This window comes from Lepisma saccharinum, chromosome 1 (genome assembly GCF_977018435.1).
Source record: "Lepisma saccharinum chromosome 1, izLepSacc3.1, whole genome shotgun sequence".
NCBI lineage: Eukaryota > Metazoa > Arthropoda > Insecta > Zygentoma > Lepismatidae > Lepisma > Lepisma saccharinum.
Window position 1 is genome coordinate 126,364,797 of NC_139229.1, and position 22,526 is coordinate 126,387,322.

Below are 22,526 nucleotides of genomic sequence, written 5' to 3' on the forward strand. Positions count from 1 at the left end.
CCTTGTACCGGTTATTGTGTGATATGAGTAAGATTAATGGGTAAGTATCTGTATTGGCCAATATTAGTGGGTTGGTTTAGTACTTGTATTGAAGTTTGAGTTTTGTTTCAAGTCCACTTTACGCACAGATAGGCTAACCAGAACTCGACTTACAGCTTCAAGTGGGGTCCAAACCAGTATGTGGCACCACTGGGTATTGAAGATGGGACCCTTGATCACAAGGTGATGTCAATAAAATTGCAAATTTTACTAATCTCACATTTCTATAAAAACCTCTAATTTAGAGTAAAATTCAGTCATTTTGTTATTATTTTATGCATATAAACTTCTGATTTGTATGCTGTGATTTTGTAAATTAAATATGTAACATTTCCTTTCCAAAGATTGTAGAATATATTGGTACTTTATCTGTATGGCAAAATTTTCATAGCAGTCCATTTTTGTAACAACCTGAAGCACTAACATTTTGCCACCAACGTACCAGCATTGTCAAGGTAAAACCAGAGCACACCTTTGATTACATTAGTCCCCATAGAATAGCAGTAGTCCTTATTTAATACTACCAGGGAGGTCCTTATATACACATGAGTCGATTCACAGAAACAGGACAGTAGACATATCATAATTCTATATTTTCATTGCAAATAATTTCACATGAGTGAAATTGAAGATGACCGTACCTTTACTTCCGTCAGTACACCATCCTCAAGATGTTTGACTAAAACATCTGTCACACGCATAGCATCACGTGCTGTATAAGCCACGATCTGGACACGGGCAAAGCAGTTCAGAGCAGTGCTCGACTCCACTGCACAAATGTCTCCAACAGCTGGATTGATATGGGTCACCCTGCAAGATGGAACATTTTAGATATTAATTACAAAATGTAAATCAATAATTCAATAACATACCATGATGAGGTCTCTCAGGCATATAGAAATTAAGTATGTGAAACATCCATTTTTCTATCACGTGTCACTGAAGTCTGAATGGGCTTTGTATGGACTCTTGCTTGGCCAATTCAGTATGTTGCAAATACTTTGGAACTTTCTCACAATGCCAGTTCTTTCATGTACTGGGTGGGGCACACCTGTAGAAGGCAATGTTATGTAGTAGAATAGGGCAGTGCAAAAATCGCAACACTTCGTTTGAACAGGCATCTTGAAGGGGCAAGACTCGGAAAGGGAATTATTTGGGAGATAAGCTTAACCTCTACCGATTTATTCTACATACATCACAGTTCCCATTAGAATTTGTCATTATATATATTTACAAAAATGCAAGAATTCTTCCACATATGTGACACATGATATTTACTAGCATTAAATTGCACTAAATTTTTTGATCACCTTCTTCCCTCTCCCCCCAAAGGCACAAAGTAGAATATATATTCACCCACAACTCTTTCTGTTCAATGCATCACAAATATATTTGTTACGTCATGCCCCATGATGTAACTGGGTGGTCAAACTGCATCAAGAACATTTTTTTATTAAATGACTGATTGTGTTAAGTTTTTGAAAACCTTGTTTCTCTACATCTATTTCAAACTTGTTGATTTGCAGACGGAAAAAGGGGAATGGGATGGAGTTGTTTCAGAAGTTTGTTCTTCTTCCTCTAATGGTATTAAAATATGTAGGAGTTCCTGTTGATGGCATGGATGTGGATTAGTCCTCTTCCAAAGATAAATACTAATTAATTATCACTATTCACTATATGCAAAATACAATTGAATTTTTTACAAAAATGCCTACTGCCCCATGCTGGGATAGTCATATTTTCCTTGCAACAGGTACAGTCCAGTATATCATGAATACAGGTAAAACGTTCAACCCATCCCAGAATCATCATCAGAGCAGAAATTTGCTGGTAAGTTTCTCCTGTACTTGTGTTACCTGTTGCAAGTTAGTAGAATGTGTACAATATATTTCAAAAACTTTTCTGTTCAATTAGTCATGCCTTTACTTTTGAACACCAGTAATAAGTAATTTACAAAGGAGCTCAGCTTAAAAATTACTTTGAACAAACAATAAAATAATCCACAAACTTAAACTAGAATGCTGATCCAAAGGTTTGTGGAAAATTCCAAACGAAAGTCTATGACAAAAATCCTTATGGACTGACAGAGAAGCCTACATGTAGGTTTGCCAACTTTAAAGAATAAAATTCCAGGAGATTTCTTTACAGCCTTCAAACCCATTAGATTAAGATGTTCTGGAAGATTAATGGCCTGAATATCACCTGTTGTATGTTTGTGGTCTTGCTACTATGAATGCAAAATTGAATCAAGTTGATCAAAACAAGCTAGCCAACACAGTTTGTTAATAAACAAATATGCAAAAGTAAGTAATACTTTCAATTCTTTTCACGCTACTCTGAACTGGCCATGACAACGCGAACACTGAAACGTATTTAATTCCACTATAACATACCATGAACTAAATCTATATAACCAAGGTGGCTACTCTAGGACCATGATAATAATCAAGTATAATTTCCGGTTTTCAAGGCAATTTTTTTAAAAATTCAAGGCCACAAGCACTTGTTTTCTCTATTTCAACCTTGCAATATTACCGCCTCTCAACATCCGCACACATGCACCAGAGGTGCAACCACGAACTTTTGTCTAAGGGGGGGGGGGGGGGGGACAGTACCAGGATAAATTACATAAAAAGGGAGTAGAAGTTGGTATTAAAGCATTTGTGTTGGAGCAAATTATTTTAAACATTAAAAAAAATGTTCAATTTCACATAAATCAATAATTGAAAACAAGTACACACACTGTATTTTTGAATGGCAGAAAATGCATTCTGAATATTATTCTTTTTGTACATATAACATGTATAACTTTCATGTACAACGTATGTTTTACACATATTCAAATTTTCTTTGAAACAAAAAAAAAAAAAACACACACACACACAGAGAGAGAGAGAGAGAGAGAGAGAGAGAGAGAGAGAGAGAGAGAGAGAGAAAGAGAGAGATATAGATAGATAGATACATAGGTGAATTATTTATACATAATTCATTACATAAGCAATTCATCCCCCTCATAACAAACCAACAGCAAAAATTATATAAATTGTCTCTCAAATGTGCACGCTCCTTTTCCTCCCAACAATTGTTCATGCATTTAAGACAAAATCCATTAGGATAAGTCTTATTTCTCTCTCTGGTAATTTACAGTGCATTACAGAAAACAATCGTATTGTGAGTGAAGCGAACAAGAAAATTTTTAATCCATTATTTTGCAAACTGATAACAATGTTGATTTAATAAGGTGAAATTATTTCACGAGGTGCCATGGCATTCTCTCTTTTACAACTTTCATCATCTAGATTGTTTGACAGCCAGGGCTCCCTAGCTACAGCTCTGAACTTGATGAGACTAAGAAAAGCAGGTACTGCGAGCGAAGCGAGTGAGATAATTTTATGAAATGTATTTCTATTTTCATAAAATTTGAAATCAAAGGGGATAATTGCCCCTCGGTCCCCTTGCCCTCCTTAGAATTGATTTCCGTTCAAGGTTGGGGGGAGGGGGGGCACAATGCCCCTGCCTCACTGTGGTTGCGTCACCGATATGCACACACAAATATAGTAACAATACGAAGTGTCTTTGTGATTCCAATGTATCCAAAAATTCTAATTTAATTTAATTAAACGGTATATTTAAAACATTTAATTTGAGGTCCTTAGTTTACATTTGCCATTTCACATAGTCAGACTTGAAATACAAGGTACATTCAATATATAACCGGAAAAGTTGTATAAAAAAATCGAAAATACGACCATGTTCGGTGTTTCTTTGTTATTTTGTGGTGGCATCCTAGAACTATTAACAGATTGGCCTGGCACACCTGCCTCGCGAACAGGGTGCTGGGAAGCAGTTAAACAAGATGGCAGCACCTTTGCAGGTTTGCACCAACTTTTAGCAGCAAAGTGTCATTAGATTTCTGTTAGCTGAAGGGTTGAAACCAATCGAAATTCACCGTCGGATGGCAGTGCAATATGGTGAAAGCTGTTTGAGTCAAACACAAGTGTACGAGTGGGCAGAGAAGTTCAAACAGGGTGTAACAAGTGTTCAAGATTCGCCACGTCCAGGATGCTCTGTCTCTGCAGTCACGGAGAACAACATTGCGAGAGTTGACAAGTTGATATGGGAAAACAGGCATATTACGGTGAGTGAGATTGCATCAGAGATGAACGTTAGAGTCGGATCATCCCACCATATTGTTCATGACGTACTGATGTTCAGGAAAGTGCGTGCGAGGTGGGTTCCAAAACATTTGACACCAGAAATACCAGAAATGAAAGAAAGGTGCATGGATGTGTGCTGGGAGCTTTTGCGACAGTACGAGGCTGAAAGGTAGGCATTTCTTCACCGTATTGTCACGGGAGATGAAAGTTGGGTACATTTTTATGAACCTGAATGAAAGCAGGCTACAATGGAGTGGCGACATTCTTCATCTCCAAGACCCAAGAAGGTGCGAGCTGAAAGAAGTGCTGGTAAGGTCATGTTGACTTTGTTTTGGGATCATAAGGGAACAATTCTTGAACATTACATGCAGAGAGGTCAAAATGTAAACAGAGTGACATACGCAAACCTTATGCGTGAAAATTTGAAACCAGCAATTTTGAAGAAGCGACGTGGTCTGGTGTCCAGTGGTGTCCTGTTACTGCATGACAACGCGAGACCACACACTGCTAGAGTCACATTAGCTACCATCAATGACCTAAAGTTCATCTGCTTACCCCACCCCCTGTATTCCCCGGATCTGGCACCTTCAGATTATCACATTTTTGGCCCACTTAAAGATGCTCTTAGTGGCTCAAGGTTCGATGATGATGAGGAAGTCCAGGCAGCAGTGCATGACTGGTTACGCACATGCCCAAAATAATTCTTTGCACGTGGAATTGGGAGGCTTGTAGAGCGCTGGCGCAGGTGCATTGAACTTGAGGGGGACTACGTTGAATAATAATTATCATGTATTGTATTCCATTTGAATAATAAGATTCTGTAAAAAAAAATATTTCCGGTTATTTATTGACTGTACCTTGTACACCTACAAACACAAGTCACACAACAAATGTTATGGGATTATGCGAAAAATTGTTAATTGTGTAAGAATTTCAAACTCAAATCTACCTAATCATCTTCAAGAAATCTTATCTTGCAATGATCTTCTGTCTGTCAGATTGCTCTACAAAGGACAGTAACAAAGTAAACAGATCGAGAGAATTCCGCTTTATTTTCCTTCCATGATAAAAATAAAAACTCAACTGTGAAAATATTGCCTGAGGGCATTTACCAATATGTATAAATTCAATATGATTTGGATTAATAAAAGTTGCAATTTTTCACGTCTACGGAGAAAAATTCAAGAAGAATTCACGCATAATTCCCGGTGATAATGAGGCAAATTGGGTGGAGGGAAGTAAAGAAGTCTCAAAACTTTGACACAACAATGATCTACTATCATTTCCTGCAGTTCTTGTGTAGAAGCTTTGGTGCAACAATGACACAATGTGTTTACTATTTCTCCCTCCTTCCACTTACTTACACAATGACTCATTTTTCACAAGTTTTCGAAATAATATTGTGAAGTTAATGGTTTGGTTAGCAATATCAAATTTCTTCGCTCAAAAAATGCATACCAAAAGAAAATAAAAACAAGAAATATACTAATGCTAAATCTTGTAATTCTGGGAGAAAAAAAAATGTCCGGGAGAGTGAGTTTGACTCCAGGAGAGGTGGCAAATATACCTGTGAGTCAAGCACGTGTCATACAGTGTGTTAGTGCAAAAGATATGTGTAAACGATTTTTGTGCAAATAAGCATGTTTGTGTGGAGTGTGTTCGAGACATATAGAGGAGAACCAGTACAGTGAGAATTCTCAAGTGCTTGAGAAGATATGAATCTACCAAAGATTGTCTTGGACAGGGACTTTGTAGACCACGGTGTCAGGCGAGAAGTGAACTATGACATGAGGGTTTCACACTAAAATGACAAGCGACAACCTCAAACTACACACATCAGAATGGCACTTTTCTCTCCAGCATGTAGAAAAAGCATTGTGCATGTGCTACCAATAGACCGGGGTGACTGTCGAGTGCAGGTTCTTCAGTATGCCGGAGTGCAGAGAAAAGAATACGACCAGATTTAAGTCACAAGCAAAAGCGTGTAATTCGCAAACTCATCAACATGATATGCACAAATAACTTGCATCATAATATAGACACTACATGTCCTTTCTCCATCACGAAGGATGATGCATTACAACAGGATACATGATAGAAACGAGACAATGGAATAACGTTAGATAATATATAGTTATAAGGTCTGGCGCACACCGATGACACAGATCAGGTCTGGCATACATCTCAGGTCGGTATGCAACAGTGACACAATGAGTGCTATTGAGAAAACAAACCAACCCTAGTGCCATTCAAGTAACAAGCATCATGTGTAACTTGTTGTCACTCTGGTGTGAAAAGTTGCATTTATTTCTGAAGGTCACTTATCACTTCAGACTGGAAGATTCTTTACAGTGAACAATCTATCATCACCATCCTTTACCGTATCCTGCCTCTGGTTGGGTCAGCATAGAAGTCAAGATTCTCCGTTTTTTCCTGGTCTTCCACCACTCCTCTCTTTCCACGATTTTCCAATCTTGTCCTCTTCTCCTAACACTGTCCTTTATCTGCTCTTTCCACACACATCTTGGTCTCACCCCTTGGCCTTATTCCCACTCCTTGTGCATGGTAAGCTCTTACTGGTAGTCTTTCTGCATCCATCCTCTTCATGTGTCCGAACCATCTCATCTGTGCCTGATCTATCCTGTTCTGAAGCTTCACCACCCCCACTGTTTGTCGGATCTCCTCATTCCTTCTAGTATTCCCCAATAAACTCCTTAAAAATTTCAACTCCGCTGCCTGCTTCTTTCTTTTGTCTCTCTCTGTCATTGTCCAAGTCTCTGCTCCATACGTAATTATTGGCACATAGTATGTGTTATATATTACTTTCTTGCATTTCATATGTACATACCTGTTCCATATTAATCGTCGAATGTTTTGATATAGTTCACCACCCATTTGTCCTCTTCTGTTTACCTCCTCATCTATTCTTCTACTTCTCTCAATTATGCTTCCTGACCAATCTACTTTGTGCCAAAATATCAAGCACCCAGATATGTCCGTACCAATGATAGGACAAATTTACCATAATTAACACATCATCATGTTCCATTGTACAATAATTCCTTTATAATTCTCCTCTTCAGACCCAACTGTCACATAAGGTTCAGCCAGTTTGCATAAAATTCACATTGACTTTCCTCTCTTAATATACTTTACCCAGAGCTATACAATATTAATCTCTGCACATGGGTTAAAATTGCAAATTGAAAAATTTGTGAAGAATCATGGCACAACCAGAGTATGAACCTAGAACTCAACTACTTGCTATTACATAACCACTGTGCTGACTTATTAGAAATTTTAGCCCAGCAGCAAAACGAAGGCAATACACACATGCAAATGTAGTTTTCTTGTACAAACATTTATTTCTACTTTTACAAAATAAAGAATATTGAAAAATAAGAATCTAATTTTACTCACTTGTTATGTTCATTCGTGAAATGTTTAATCAAAGCCATTTGGATATCACAATAATCATCAGATAATTGAGAAACATTTCCATCTAGGTCGGTATGCTCTGTAATCCTTGCAGAATAATGACAGGCATCATGAAGGGCTAAAACTTTTATTTTAACTTCTCCACAGCTGTAAAGAGTAAAAACAACAATCTGATATTATGTTACAGAAAAGTAGTGTTCAAATCATGCAACAACAGATCTCTACTTGTACCAATGAACTACAAAATTTCAGACAGCTTTTAGAACTACACTTGTTAGTTCATTATTAAAGTGTCACACTGATATGAAAAGTTTTAAGAAAATATTTTATATGATTATTAGGGCTTGGAACCTTTAAAAAATGATCTGAAATTTTAACAAAAACCTACAAATATGTTATTAGTGATGAAACAAGTGTGGGTATCAGCTGATATAATCATACCGGTACACACACATATAATTCACATGTCATAGTTTCATAATGTAAGTAAGTACATAATTTCCTGTTCAAGAACTCATTGCAATCATCTGGTTACATACATTAATTAAGGAGGTGAATGAACACTCATATTGTCCAAAGAACATTTGAAATTGTATATTGGATTGGTAGAATATCAGTTATTGGTGTTGGTATATTTTATATTACTACTTTACTGGTATTGGCAAACATTTCTTTCATATTGGTCCACCCAGTGATAGAAGTGGAAATTCCAAGGTGGAGGTGAGATGTTTTTGTATGGTTCAACATGATGGCAATGGAGCAGGTGGGAAGTTGCTTTTGTAAATTATCTTAGCAGGGTGATGACACCCCCTCCACTTCAAGCACCAAGTTTACCCTTCATTAAAATAAAAAAATGAATTTTTCATCCAAGTACACAAGTTAAAACAACTGGGCATTTGGTGATTTAAAGTACTGAAACTAAGGCGAAAACAATTAATTAGGGGTTGTATTCTCACTCTCGGCTCTTTTGGAGGTGATGTGATCAACACCATTCTCCAGCCACCTTTACTCCCCATTCAGGTACCCATTGATTTGAAACTAAATGAACCTGGATCTGCTTTATGCAGTCACCAGGCTGGAAAAAATTCCGACCTTAGATCACCCATCCAGGGAATCAAACTGGATCTCCCACATGGCAGCCAGATGCCCTACCGACTAGACCACCATGGCTTCTAACTGCTAACCCTAAGCTATTGCACTTTTCATTCACAACTGCCTGTAACGTAAAATCATTGTAATTCTTTTTCCAATTTCTGTTATCTGCAACAGACGTCTAAAAGAGGCCTGCTCTCCTGTTCTCTCGCTTGCTTGATCTTTGCATTCAAACACAGCAAAGATATTTATTTTTCAATGTAAAATTTTATGCAAGCAAATGACGTGCTACCATCTACGCTCCAGACGCCATACCCTTAGTGAATGAAGGCAGTGAGCCTTCGAAATTTATTGGAAAAAAAAAAACTATCCAATTGTGCAACGTGGAAACAAAACTTCACGTAGGTAATTCTTAAACCACGTTTACTGAATGCATCCATCATGACTGACTATACTGTTGAGATGGTCTGATACCTATATCTAATGATGGAATTGAGCCTAATCTTGATAGGGCGTCTGACTACCATGAGAGAGATCCAGGGAGAACCGGGATTTTTTCCACCTGTTCAAGTGACTCCCTGCTGACACCCAGTGTTTTTAATGTGATGACAATCATAGCTAAAATTTCGCTATTTACATCATCACGATACACATAATTCAATTTTTTCCCCTCAGGTAAAAATTCCCACCAGAATATTCCCTTGACATTAATTTTGTGTTTGTTTCTGAAATCTCCCGACAGATGGTGCTGTGATCATATTCAGACATATCATTGTGTTGAAAGTTGCGCAGCAGTTCTTCAACATCGCTCTGCATAACATACATTTATATTTTCTTTCTGTACAAAAAACGCACCGATTGTCCATTCTCAAACATCGTGCAATTTTTACTTGTCGATCGCAATGTCGTTAGTCTGTGAATCAAGTGCATTCTGCGTTGTTATTTTACGATGAAGTTTGTGAATTTTAACTTGCATAAAACTTATATTGCCTTGAATTCATACTATATATTGTTATAGTTATTTGCTGCGTATTGTGTACATTAACAAGGAAGTAACTAAATCGGCAGATTATTATTTGTGCTCTTGATAGAAATGGATTTTGTGTTCGGTACTTGTAAGAATTTTCGAATGTACATTAGTCACCATGTCAAAATACGTCATTTCAACTTCGAACTAAGACACGTGAAAACACGACGGACCATAAGATTGTTCTATGTTTGGATTTAACGCAAATACTGAAGTGTGTGCTTCTGTTAAAAAACTCTGCACAATGGATTTGATAAGGTATGTAAATGTGTACTATTGTGATGAATAATGTGTACTGTGCACCAAGTGAAAGAAAGGTTACATTGAACGTAATTTGTGAAATAATGGTGCTACATTGAAACTCACGTAATTTTGATTTAAATTAAGCACATGCATAATCACGATAATTGCAAGTTCAATTAAATCGTTAATCCATGTGTAAAAAATAAGAACGTGATCTGTTTGTGAAGATACGTCATATTTAAATTATGCGATCGATCTGAAATCTGTATAAACTACCTTTACGCCAATCTTAAAGATAATCGAGTTCTTTCTCAATGACAAAATAAATAATCGATTTTTCCCTTTATTAAAATCGAATACCTATTTTGAGCATCTAGCTTTTTGAAAGTACAAATGGCAGATATAGCAGCAAGTACAAATGGCAGATATAGCAGCATATATAGTTAGTTTTATGATGATGTGTTTGTTTTAATGAAATTTTAAGGCAATAGTATTTTTAAGTAAGTTTTTACATGAACCATCATTAATTGCATTATTAAACACATAATTTATATTGCTTGTTGTTTGTGAATTAATGTACAATATATTTATGATTGTTACTTCAGATACAAATGAATGAAGAACTATACTCGTATTAAACAACTGAAATAATATGTGTAACAATCAAAGATGCTTGTAACAAGTATTGATTTTAGCATGTTATTTATCAATGAATAAATTGCTTGGTTCACTATACCTTGAATTCTTTGCTTTCAGTACAATTAGTACATATAGTTGTTCAAGGGATGCATAATGGTGGATTTGTTGGGATTGCAGGACTGAGTTTATCCTTTCACTTGGTTGCTTATGGGAAATATTAATGCTATTTTTATTTTCAGCAAAAATCCCTTTTGCAAGTATAAATGTAATTGTTGGTTCCTCGTCGGAAATATCATCACAGTAGTTTGCCCTCTGCATATGGTAGCCCAGTACATGCGTTTATTATTATTATGAGTACGCCGAGGAACGACGTTACAAAGTGCCTTCTATTCTTTTATTAAAACAGTGCATATGCATGATGGGTATTTCAAGTCAAACTTTCGACGTTGAGTTGCAACTTGTGCTCGTTACACATCTTTCCACACTTGTAAATGATGGGGGAGAAATAGGTACATTCCTTTATGTACACCCTGTAACTCAATAAATTGATATTTCATTAACATATAAATATATATAAATTGTCTTTCAAATGCAAAAGTACATTAAAATGAAACTGACAGCAGATAATAAGGTAAAAGGGAAGGTAAAAAATAAAAATTATAAAAGCTTGCTGTCTCAATGGCATGCGTGTGTGTACATAGATGGTACACACAATACTTGATCCATTCATAAATAATGTTAATTTTGTCAGAATAATAAAATAAAATTTTAAAACAACTGTACGCAATAAAACACCAAGCTACAAAACTAGGAATAGCATCAAAGTTATTTACGTTGGTAATTTGTCTGGTTTATCAACATCTGACAGCACAAGGTGACGTCCAGGGCACGTATGTTTATCATAGCAGAGTCCAAAAGCTTTCACATTGTAACACAAAGGAGCCTTCCTCTTCTCCTTCTCTTTCTGCCTAACTGCTTCCTGAAATAATAACAACACACAAGGGGAAAAACAGAGTCAGAAAATCTAACTAATAATGCTAAAAGTCAAGGAAACATTCACCACAGACAGTTAGGGGACTGTGTGAGGCTTGGAAATGTCAGTACTGAGATCAGGAAAAAAAATTTCAACTTTAATCCTGACTTTGGAAAATCACTGATTTTTAGGATCCTAGACAAGAAAGTTTGCATGGTGTTGTACAGGGTGGCCCAAAAAGGACTTTACAACTTTGTAAGTGTTCAAAAATTTATTCGGAAAAGTTAAATTTAAAATGCATTTTTTTACAAAAACTGCAGAATTTGAAAAAAAAAAATAATAAAAAATTTCTAAGTTCCTACTCATCACTATTAACAATTTGAGTAATCTTATTAAATTTTTGTATCAAGTTTTATTCAAAGAATATGTTAAATAAATATACAAATAATGAACATATATACTTACTATAGCTAAAGCTTCTATTTCAGGAGAAACTGCAACACCCATCCTTTTCGTTAGAGCTATGATGGTTGGTAGTTGCACCATGTTATTCTGTTCTACCAAAACATGGATTAAAACATCAAGGTTCTTTTTCTGAAAATAAAGAAAATGAAATATAACTGTACAAGTACTTTTTATAATAATAATAATTATTATCAGTACTGTGATGCAGGAAATTTACTGACTTAAATTCACTTATTATTTTGTGAATAATTCTGATGAATGATATTTAAGCAATTAATGATTACTGAACAAAATATAATAGAATAAAACGTTAGTGGAAGAACTTCCAATACATACTAATTAGGTTTCTCATTAGTCATTACAGTCCAACACTATTGTATTAAATTATTATAAAAAAGGGAATGTAATCACTAGGGTGCGGATTTATAGGTACAAAAAACCTGTCAGGCAAAAAGGCACCAAAAATTATGAAAATAGGCACTCAAAATGTTGCTATAAGAAAAGGCACTAAAATAGGCTCTTAAATGTCACCTAAATATAAAAAATACATTAAAATAGGCATTGAATTTGAACTTATTTCAATTTTCTTATTGCAATGCAGTTATACTCAGGGCGTGTCCAACGGGGGTTGCTGGGAGTGATAAACCTCCTCCCCACCCTTTGCCCATTATTCCTAAAAGAACATCAAAGGCAGGAAATGATGGTAAAATGAGGGCAGACTATGACTACTAAAAAGGTAGATGTAACCCTACCTTTCAAAAATTCTGGGCACGTCACCGGTTATACTGTATTACAGTAGCGGATTCTGCCTATTCACATGTGCACAACCAAATAAATCTGTAATGCAATTAATTTTTATTATACTTATTCACTGGATAATATCTCCTTCAAAACATCAAACATTCCTATGCCTCATTACCCCATTGGCTTTGTTTTACCAGTGCCTGCCTCTGAGATACGTTCGCTTCGCACAAGTTGCCGTGTGCTTGTTTGTTGCTGTTTGCAGCATACAAGAAAAGAGAAGGGATTCGCTCTTCTAGCTTCAGTATTATGGACTAAACTCGCACTGCTAGCGTTGTGTTCCAAATGCAGTGTTGCAATCCCATTCCATTCAAGACTGTAGAGCAGAGTAGAGGCAAACACTCATCATCGTAAATTCAGGGATTTCTTTTGGAAAAGGGAATTTGTATGGTATCTTCGCCCACACTGTTCCGAACATGGCAAGTGCAACAAAGAAGGGAGGGAGGGAGGGAGCGAGGGAGGGGGACAACTGAAAGCGAAACCTATGTTTTAAACAATGTCTTGCATTGCCTTTGCTTATTAGTGCAGCTTGGTCAAAATAAACTGTCCTTGTGGTGCTGCAGTTGAATTCTCCACTGCAGGGGAACATAGATCCCTCAGTTGTTTCCAGTGTGTGGCAATATTGTTGCATTGTCAAAAGCTCGTTCCTGTTTCATTGCAAAGTGAGCATGATGAAAGGGAAAACTGTACATAGCGAAAGCAGAGACGTAATATTTAATGAATATTTGGAGGGAAGTTAGCAAAGCGGGCAGCGACTGCAATATTAAGACAGATAAGATGGAAGGGAAAGAAAAATTCTGAAGTACGAAGCAGGGCAGTATGGACTGAGTGAGTATTATCATATTCTTTGGTATTTATTAATCTCCCGATTTCGTTTGATTTTGTTGGTTTGGTCAGTCGGTCGTTAGAAATAAGCAACTGCTAGATAGATTACAACTGATTTTCTGCATGTGGTCGTTGGACCGGCTACCTTGTTTGCAGGAGTGGTTCGATAAAATTTTCACCCGAGCGAGGTGGAATTTTGGCACCCCCTACTTTCTCCCATAGCCTCATTTTCAGTAAAAGGTGGTCATAACTTGGGTTTCCAATACATTTAGCATCATTATGTATGCAAAAACGGGAGAGAGTATTTGAGAGGCGTATAAAACACTTCTTCTGGATGCTAGGCTCAAGGGCACACCCATAAAGTTAGACCACCAGCCACAACTGCTGTATTAGTATTACAGTTCATACATAAAAGTGTGTTAAATGATTCACAAACTACTAACAGTCTTTTGATAGAAATTCACATTTGCAGGGAATAGTCAGTTAGAGTAAATTTCACATAAAGAGTTTGTGCTAACGATTGTGTCGATTTGAACAAATGACCCAGTTTCATGCCCAATTGTTCACAAGTGATGAAAAAACAATTTGCATCCTTTTAACAAAAAAAATAAATATTTAAGGATGTTCCAATTAAAATTTCTCTGAAGAAATGAACTTGTGTTACCCAATGTGCTGATTGCGCACAAATGTGTCACAAACAATTGGCAATAGTTTGTATCAAATCCTCATTTGCTAGGATAACACAATCTGGTTAATTTAAAGCTTTTGCATTTTTCTTGCACGAGTATGTGAGATGTTAATCTGTGTATGGCATTAAATTTTAGAATAAATAACATCATTTGACTTAGTGTATTTCTCTGTATGCAACACAAGGCAATGTAAGGTGACGGCTCATCACAGTGTTCATTGTTCACCATTTATTCTTGTTTCCGAATAACGGGAGAGGTAGAAAACACTTTAAGAGGAGCCGGAAATCAAATCAGCAGCTGAGAGTTTTGAACAAGTCCACTATATAAAACTTTTATATGTACATGTGGGATAAAATATTTATTTAATAAAGAAATTTAACACAAGCTGGATAGAAAATTACTTTTCTGTTAGTGGGGTCAACCTCACTGGTGGAGTGGTTAGCACGGCTACGATGCAAGGGGTACCAGGTTCAAATCCCAGCCTGGGCATAGGCGTTCTTTGTGAGTGCTCCTTCATAAATTTCATCCTAATTGTCGCAATTAGCCAAAAGTGGAAGAAAAGCAACCCTAAGTAACAAAAATTAAATTTTCTGTGGGTGGTAAAACAAGCTTCTTGAGCAATCCATTTTTTAAATTAATACACATCTGGCCACCTTGTGCTTTGGCATTTTTAAACACATGCGCAAGATGTCTCCACGGATAACTATCTACTTCCTTTCACACACACCACAAAACAAATGAGTATTGATTGACTCCTACAAGCTATCGGGTGGAAAAAAAAGAAGGGGTGGGTTGGCGTCGTTTAGCCGAAGTATGAGGCACCAGCAGGTTGTCCAGTTTGCTTACTCTGATTAAGGGACATTTTGTATTTCCAAAGACCTGGCATCCCTTGCGACTCTAAATCTGGCAAATAACCAGATTTCAGGAAGTTCAACATCAACAAAGGCTTACCTTCTTCAGTGCAGGGAAAATCAAAGGAACATAAAAAAGCTAAAGCAAGCAAAACTTGCAGTATAGACATTTTAGGCACAATTAAGCAAAATATATGCTAACCCTCAAAATAGGCATTTATAGGCACTATAAAAATTCATTTTTGGACTAGAAACAAAATGAAACGAACTTTAAAACATTAAAGCCTATGTTTTATTACAAAGGAATAAAAAAGGCAAATAAGCAAAAATCTGCACCCTAGTAATCACCAATCCTGGCCAATACTTCCCCAGACTCTGTTACCAAACTCTTTTGGGGAGACTGTATATCCAGAAATTGTGCAAAATTCACATTTTACAATTATTTTGCAGCAGTACTGGGTGATAACATGTATTTTGTGATTAAATGGCACCTACATAAATGGAATATTTGTTAACATCAGTAAATATTCTTGAACAACTCTAATTTACTAATGTTCAAGTACTCACATTGGTGGGAATCTGTTAAATATATTTGGTTCATCAAATTCTCACCCTCAAATGTTTGAAAATGTACTGAAAAATGTACAGGGAAATTTTTCATACATGTAAAATTTAGTCTGTGATTTGACTATTTTTTTTTCTTATACTTGGTGTTTCTGCCTTCTAAAATAAAGATGTAGTTAGCAGTTCGGCACTAAAGAAATTAACATTATTCAGATTTAAATAATACCCTAATTCTTAACAGAATCAGTAGGGGAATCGCCCAATCTACACATTAAAAGGTTCAAGACTTACATCTTCATCTTTATCCAAGATGCTTGGATAATGGTCCATCAGACAAGTGAAACGGAATCCAAACTGAGTTTTTGATTCGTCTGGTAAGTCATAGTGAATAAGGCAAGTGGCATCTTTGATGTCCAGGTCTGGTAACACATCATCACACACCAAAATTGGATAGTTGCCTGGTACATTGGAAGCATGCCACTTGAGGCCTACCTCTGCAGGAGAAAAAACAAGTAATTTGTACTCATACTACACAAGAGAACTATATACAGATGTACATACATGAACTTCAATGTTAACCATCAGGTTTTGCAAAGAAGTAAATCTTAATTTTACTTTTTCAAATTTAACCAGTTTCTTGTAACAATTCTATTAAGATACTGGTAATGTGCTGATTGCTCACAATTAAATACCAACTAAAGGTTAAAAGATTAAAAATCAATAACTTACGTTATGCTCACACACGTAAGTTATTGATTTTTAATCTTTTAACCTTTAGTTGGAATTCTAATAAGAAAAGTCATTTAGTAAACTTCATTTGCTTACATGTGTACACTGTTCCGTAAAGGTTTATTTATGATATGAACATTTTTAAGGTTTCCACTTAATTTTCGCAAATATATTATTTGAATTTTCTGGATATTTTCAAATAAATGTGCACTTAATGTGATCGGCCACCAAGCCAGCAGCTTCTCTTTCTTACCCCCACAGATGATAACAGGTGGTTATTGAAAATTTGGGAAACAGACTTTCAGGTATATGTCGGTGTTATTGAAAATCCATTACTTTACAAATCCAAGTCATAATAATTGTATATTTATATTAATAAAATTAATACCAAAATGGCAGAAATTTGCACTACATTACAGACATTAGATTATACCTATAAATCAATATCGGCCAGTGCAAATAGACTTCAGATTATTCTTTTCCATTCCTGCTAAATACTAACAATTTTCAAAGCTTTTCAGTAAAATATAACATCAACATTGATGATTACACAGCATACAATAGATCCACACTTACCTTTAACATCATAGGTTGTCATTTTCGAATGAGCACAAAATGTCTGGTAACACTGATTTTGCAAAAATGGAACTATGTACTCCACAGTGGATGCAGTATTGCACATAATAACAGTCTTGTATAATGGATATACACCTTCCAGAATGCCTATTTGGAAGAAAGAAAGTACACAACATGACTGGCACTTTGAATATGTGAGGCAGATTTCAGAGGTCAAGGAACACGTGACACGCAGCATGGGGTTTCATACCGAAATAACATATAACACAGGCACCTCTAGTCTAAAAAAAACATTATCTGTGGATCCGCAACCAACAGACCTAGTTAACATGATGCACACTATTGAGAAAATGGCCCAGTCCACTTGACACGTGCAACTTGTTCTGTCACTCAAAGTATGAAAGGTTGAATTTATTTCTGAAGGTTTTGTTTCCAAGTGATATGTGTTGCTTGTTACTCGAGTATGAAACTCCCTTATTCTACTGAAAAAGTTATGCTAAGCTGCGAAAGACAGCTTTAATCCCAGTTTGAGCAACATAACATTTCAAAATTCTCTGTATTTCGGTCAGCTAGATGAGTTCCAACATGATATTTGCACAAAAATATTTACCCTGAATGGTTCCTTTGACATTACAGTTCTTACGAGATTCTTCCAACTAGTGGAAGTAACAAAATATGCACATCTTTGCATTAAACTATTTACATTATACAAGAAGCTTATGATAAGCACCCAAAATTACTTTTCTATAGAAATAAAATTATCCAAACTTTAGAATAAATTACTCCTGTAAGAAGCATATCAAACTTGTTCAAAATCCAAAATAAGTTTTACGCATATTCATTTATACATATTCATCACAAGCAGCCATCGCTGTTTCCTGCCTCTGGCTGGGTCGGCATTTTTAAATATTATGATATCCTAAAATTTCAAGTTCAAATAAAACTGCAAAAAATGTAATTGCATTTTGCACTTCCACTGAAGGAATGATGTTTTAATGACTATCAACCTATTGTAATTATTTTTAAACCTATTTTAATCTTTTTTACCATGTTTTGTATCCTAATCTTCCATAAGTTAACATCCCCCATCAAGATCAAAAGTTAGGAATAGTAAACAAAGGTAACTTTGTTTGACTTTAACTTGGTTTTTATAATCAATGTTTCCTATCCAAGTGTAACAACCACATTTGCCAGCACACACACAAATAAAGTATCTATGAAAGACCAGAGTAGCAACCAGTGTCATAAGAGCTGTAAAGGGGTTGTCAATGACCATCAACTGTTACTGCAAGTTCTTCACCTAATTATTTTACTCCTAACATGCTAGAGCAAGGTGGGTAGAATCATGCAAATGCATATTTCTAATGAAAAGTCAGCCAAGACAGGCTTTACATTTGTTCACTTTGCTTATCTGAACTATCTTCGACAGTAGTAAACCAGTGCCTGTGGAACAGACTAAATGTCTGGTTGAAGTTAAACAGGTTTACTGAAGAAAATTCAAGATAACTTCAATTAAAAATTATCATTTCAGGGAATGAAGCATGCCATAGCAAATTGGTACACTACAAGGAAGAACTCACTCTATTTGATGTGTTTGGCAAGTCCAGTGCTGGAACTATTATTCATCTGTCGATGTAATGCATCTTGCACTGCACACTGCATTGTATACACCTGGGTTACTTATGGTGGGGAAGAGGGAGAAGTATTATTTGAGTTTGCAGAGTTTGTCAGCTATTTTGGCAGTTGGTTATCCACACTTAAGATTTATGATGCAACAGTAACATGGTTTATATCACATTTTAATCCATTTTACCTTGGGGTACCGTAACAGGGTGGCTACAAACAAGCAGAAATGAAATTCCTTGACTTTTCCAGGTTTTCCAGGACAAAATTTACATTTTTCCCTGACAATTACAAACTAAACTAAATCGATGTTTTTGCAAATAGAAATAATAAACTCACACAGATCCACGTATGGTTTTGTTAAGTACCAATATTATCTTCTATTAAATTGACTTAATTTCTCTATTCTCTATGATTTGAATTCAAATTGCAAAATAGTGAATTTGAAAAATTATTACAATTCACAAGCTAGGGAAGGATTACGGAATTTTGTCATACGCAGTAATAAAATACTTGATTATTTTTAAAGTTATGACTAAATGAGATAAGAGGGAAGAGTGAATGATTAAGAAATACAATTTGTAATTTATCAGTCTCCTTATACATTCTCGGTATTATATGTTGATATTTTCACTGAGGTTTGGAACCCTCTGCATGCAAGAACCATGAGTGCGGACTGCGGACTCATTTTTCAATGCATAAAGCTACTTCTCTCTTCTCTGTAAAGAAAACAACTTAACTCTTGTATATAAGTGAAACAATTGAATCGAACAAAATAAAGTGTCATATTTCCTTACATTATCAATGGGATTTCTGCTTCAGTACAGTATATCCAAGTGAAGTACTGTGAAACTGACAACATGCAGTTATACCTTTATAGTGTTGCCCATGAGACGAGACTTTGGTCTGTCTCGTCCCGTCTCGTTAAAATGCTGTCTCATTTCGTGTCTCGTCTCGAAAATATTCGTTTGTCCCGTCTCAAAGGGTTCTGTCCCATCTCGTCTCGTCTCATCAAAGTGATCTGGGATATCATGCCAACAAAAGTCAAAAGTAGCAATTTTTCCGGAAAGTGGGATAATCCTCCAAATATTTTACTCATTGCGTGGTGAGAATAAATAAGGTTCGTTAATCATGAGGACATTAATATTAAAAATGCAGTTTGTTGGTTACTGATTGCTAGGTATCTTATGAAATCTACCTTGTGGTTTTTCTCGCTTCCGAACAACTGTCTATCCATCGTACATTTAAGTGAATGCTCTTTTTCATTACTGCTATACCTTTTGGAGGTTTGAAGTGTTTTCCCCTGGACCTTCTTCTGTCTGAATATCGAACTTCCATGCACTATGAAAATGTACATTTTTTCTTTAAATTCTAAGCTTGGCCCTGGTGAGCAACAAAAAAGTTTTTAAATGTGTAGTACGAACACAAAAAACTATTCAAAATTGCAATACTTAGTATATTACAAATAGAAAACATTTATTGTTCTTAATATTGTTAAACACCTCCATCTATGACATAAGTTCCATAAAGTGTTTCTTTGTGATATTGTGCTGTTTTTTATGTTCAGCTTATGACGCGCATACTTGTTTGTTTTCCCTTTAGCCTCTTAAGTCCGGTACCACCACCGCTTGATAAAATTTATCCTTCGGCAGGTACGTATATACAGGGTGCTCAGAAATTCCCCTTACAAACTCTTAGGGCTAGTAGAGGGGACTGAGTAGACAATATTTGGAATAGGAACCCATGTCGGGAAACGTACCATTTCCGTGCTACAACCATGACAATGTGTCGGATGTGCCTGTGTTGGTATGCAACCGGGTAGGCAGTACATGACTTCCGAAGATCACCTAATGATCTAAAGTGTAATCATTTATTACAACCATGTCAAATGAGGTGTTACGTAAGGTACAGAATTGAATGATGTGTGACAGTACATAATACAAACAAATTTATTTGGTAACAATGCCAAGGGAACAACAAAGAAACGTACTATTCATTGAACACAATAACACTTGTGTCGACAGTGGAACGCAACAATTTGTTTCCGTCTTAAGCACTGGATGTGTCGCATACGGCACTGCTCAACTACAACAGTGGCTCGATATGACGACCACCAACGTCGTTGCACACATTATACCGACGAATCATTTTCCGGTTTACTCGCTCCATCACACCGGTGTCCCGTTAGTTTCTTGTGCAGCGACCAGAACTTGTGCCAGCAGATCTTCCTCTGTCTCTACATGAGAGTCTCGTACACCATACTTTTCATACGAACCCACAAGAAATAGTCCAATGGCGTTAAATCCGGCGATCGTGGGGGCTACGCGGTTGGATCACCTCGGCCTATCCATCTTTGGCCGAATCTTCGGTTAAGATGTGTCCAAACGTCATGTGTAAAGTGAGGCGGTGCGCCATCGTGCTGAAACCACAGTTGCTGACGGACGTTCAATGGCACAGCATCCAATAACAGGGCCAATACTTCCTGTAGGAAGATCAAGTACGCGGCACCCTTTAGCCTGGCTGGATAACGCGGCAGGGTAGACGTCACGTGCCATCAGGTGATCTTCTGACGTCATGTACTGCCTACCCGGTTGCATACCAAGACAGGCACATCCGACTCATTGTCATGGTTGTAGCACAGAAACGGAACGTTTCCGGACAAGGGTTCCTATTCCAAATATTGTCTACTCAGTCCCCTCTACTAGCCCTAAGAGTTTGTAAGGGGAATTTCCGAGCACCCTGTATATGTCGGGGGTGGGTGTCCGAGCCAAGTGTTTTAGAAAAAATGATAATAATAACATTAACCACAACAATTAAGCAAATTTTTAAATTAATACATTAATATAATTCATAGGTCTATTCACTTGAATATGTAAATTAATTAATTCTATTATTATTACATGAAATGTTACAAAGACTGTACAAGAATAGTATTATAACAGCACGAATATTAGCTAATATCTAGCTTACGTGTAGTTAAGATCGCCAAAATGTGCATAAAAACAGCTGTCCTGGCAAGGAAATTAATGTCAAGAAAGGTGATAAATTGAATAATTGCTGAATAACAAAAAAAAGGATGTTAAATCCAGTTGACGTAAAATAAAGTTCCTGATTAATATTTTATGCTCACTGGCACAATCAGCACCTCTATGTGTACGAATACTGCCTAAATTTAAATCTTGATTACGAGTTTTTCTCCATATGATTCGTTTTAATAAAGGCATTAATTCTTTTTTATTCGTAAGTTGCGTTGTCTCTAGTGGCCTATTTCAGTATTGGAAGACATTCATAATTTTATAATTCATCGTCTTTCTTGAGATATAAATATTCAAGTTATAAGATATTAATATAAGTGACGAAAAAATATGCTTCGAAGAGTTTAATTTTCTTGCAAAATGAACGTGACGTTGGAAGAAATTAATCTTGTTAAATATTAGAAACAATGAAAGTCACTTAGTGAAGTGCAATTCTCCTGTAGGAGAATTCTGTTCTATGTGCTTTGGAGAACACATTGTCCACCTTCGGTACGTCCAGGACGACATTTCTTCTCAATGGCAAGGACAGCCAAATGAGGCAGTTTGCATCCAGCACCCTGTATCGAGCAAACCTTTTCAAAAATTTTAAGGACGAAAAGGTTCATTCACATTCATACGCTGGATTGAAAACTGGAATTGTTACAGAGAATACAACTAGAGCGTGAACCTTGTGAAATGACAATTTATGTTTTCCTAGGATTTCTTAACGCTGAATAGTTTTAAGCAAAATTTGTGTTTCATCTTTCAGGGAAATGTTATC

General features: G+C 36.2%; 1 protein-coding gene across 1 annotated transcript in view; it reads right to left on the reverse strand.

Moving 5' to 3' along the window:
* Positions 1–22,526, reverse strand: part of LOC146000753 (putative ATP-dependent RNA helicase TDRD12) — a 235,611-nt gene that overhangs the window by 37,473 nt on the left and 175,612 nt on the right. Inside the window, exons 13-18 of the mRNA XM_083138395.1 lie at positions 17,109–17,255; positions 16,095–16,297; positions 12,074–12,202; positions 11,469–11,614; positions 7,617–7,781; positions 681–849 (exon numbers count right to left, since the gene is read on the reverse strand). Of these exons, the coding sequence (XP_082994521.1) occupies positions 681–849; positions 7,617–7,781; positions 11,469–11,614; positions 12,074–12,202; positions 16,095–16,297; positions 17,109–17,255 (959 nt within the window). The remainder of the gene's footprint in view (positions 1–680; positions 850–7,616; positions 7,782–11,468; positions 11,615–12,073; positions 12,203–16,094; positions 16,298–17,108; positions 17,256–22,526) is intronic.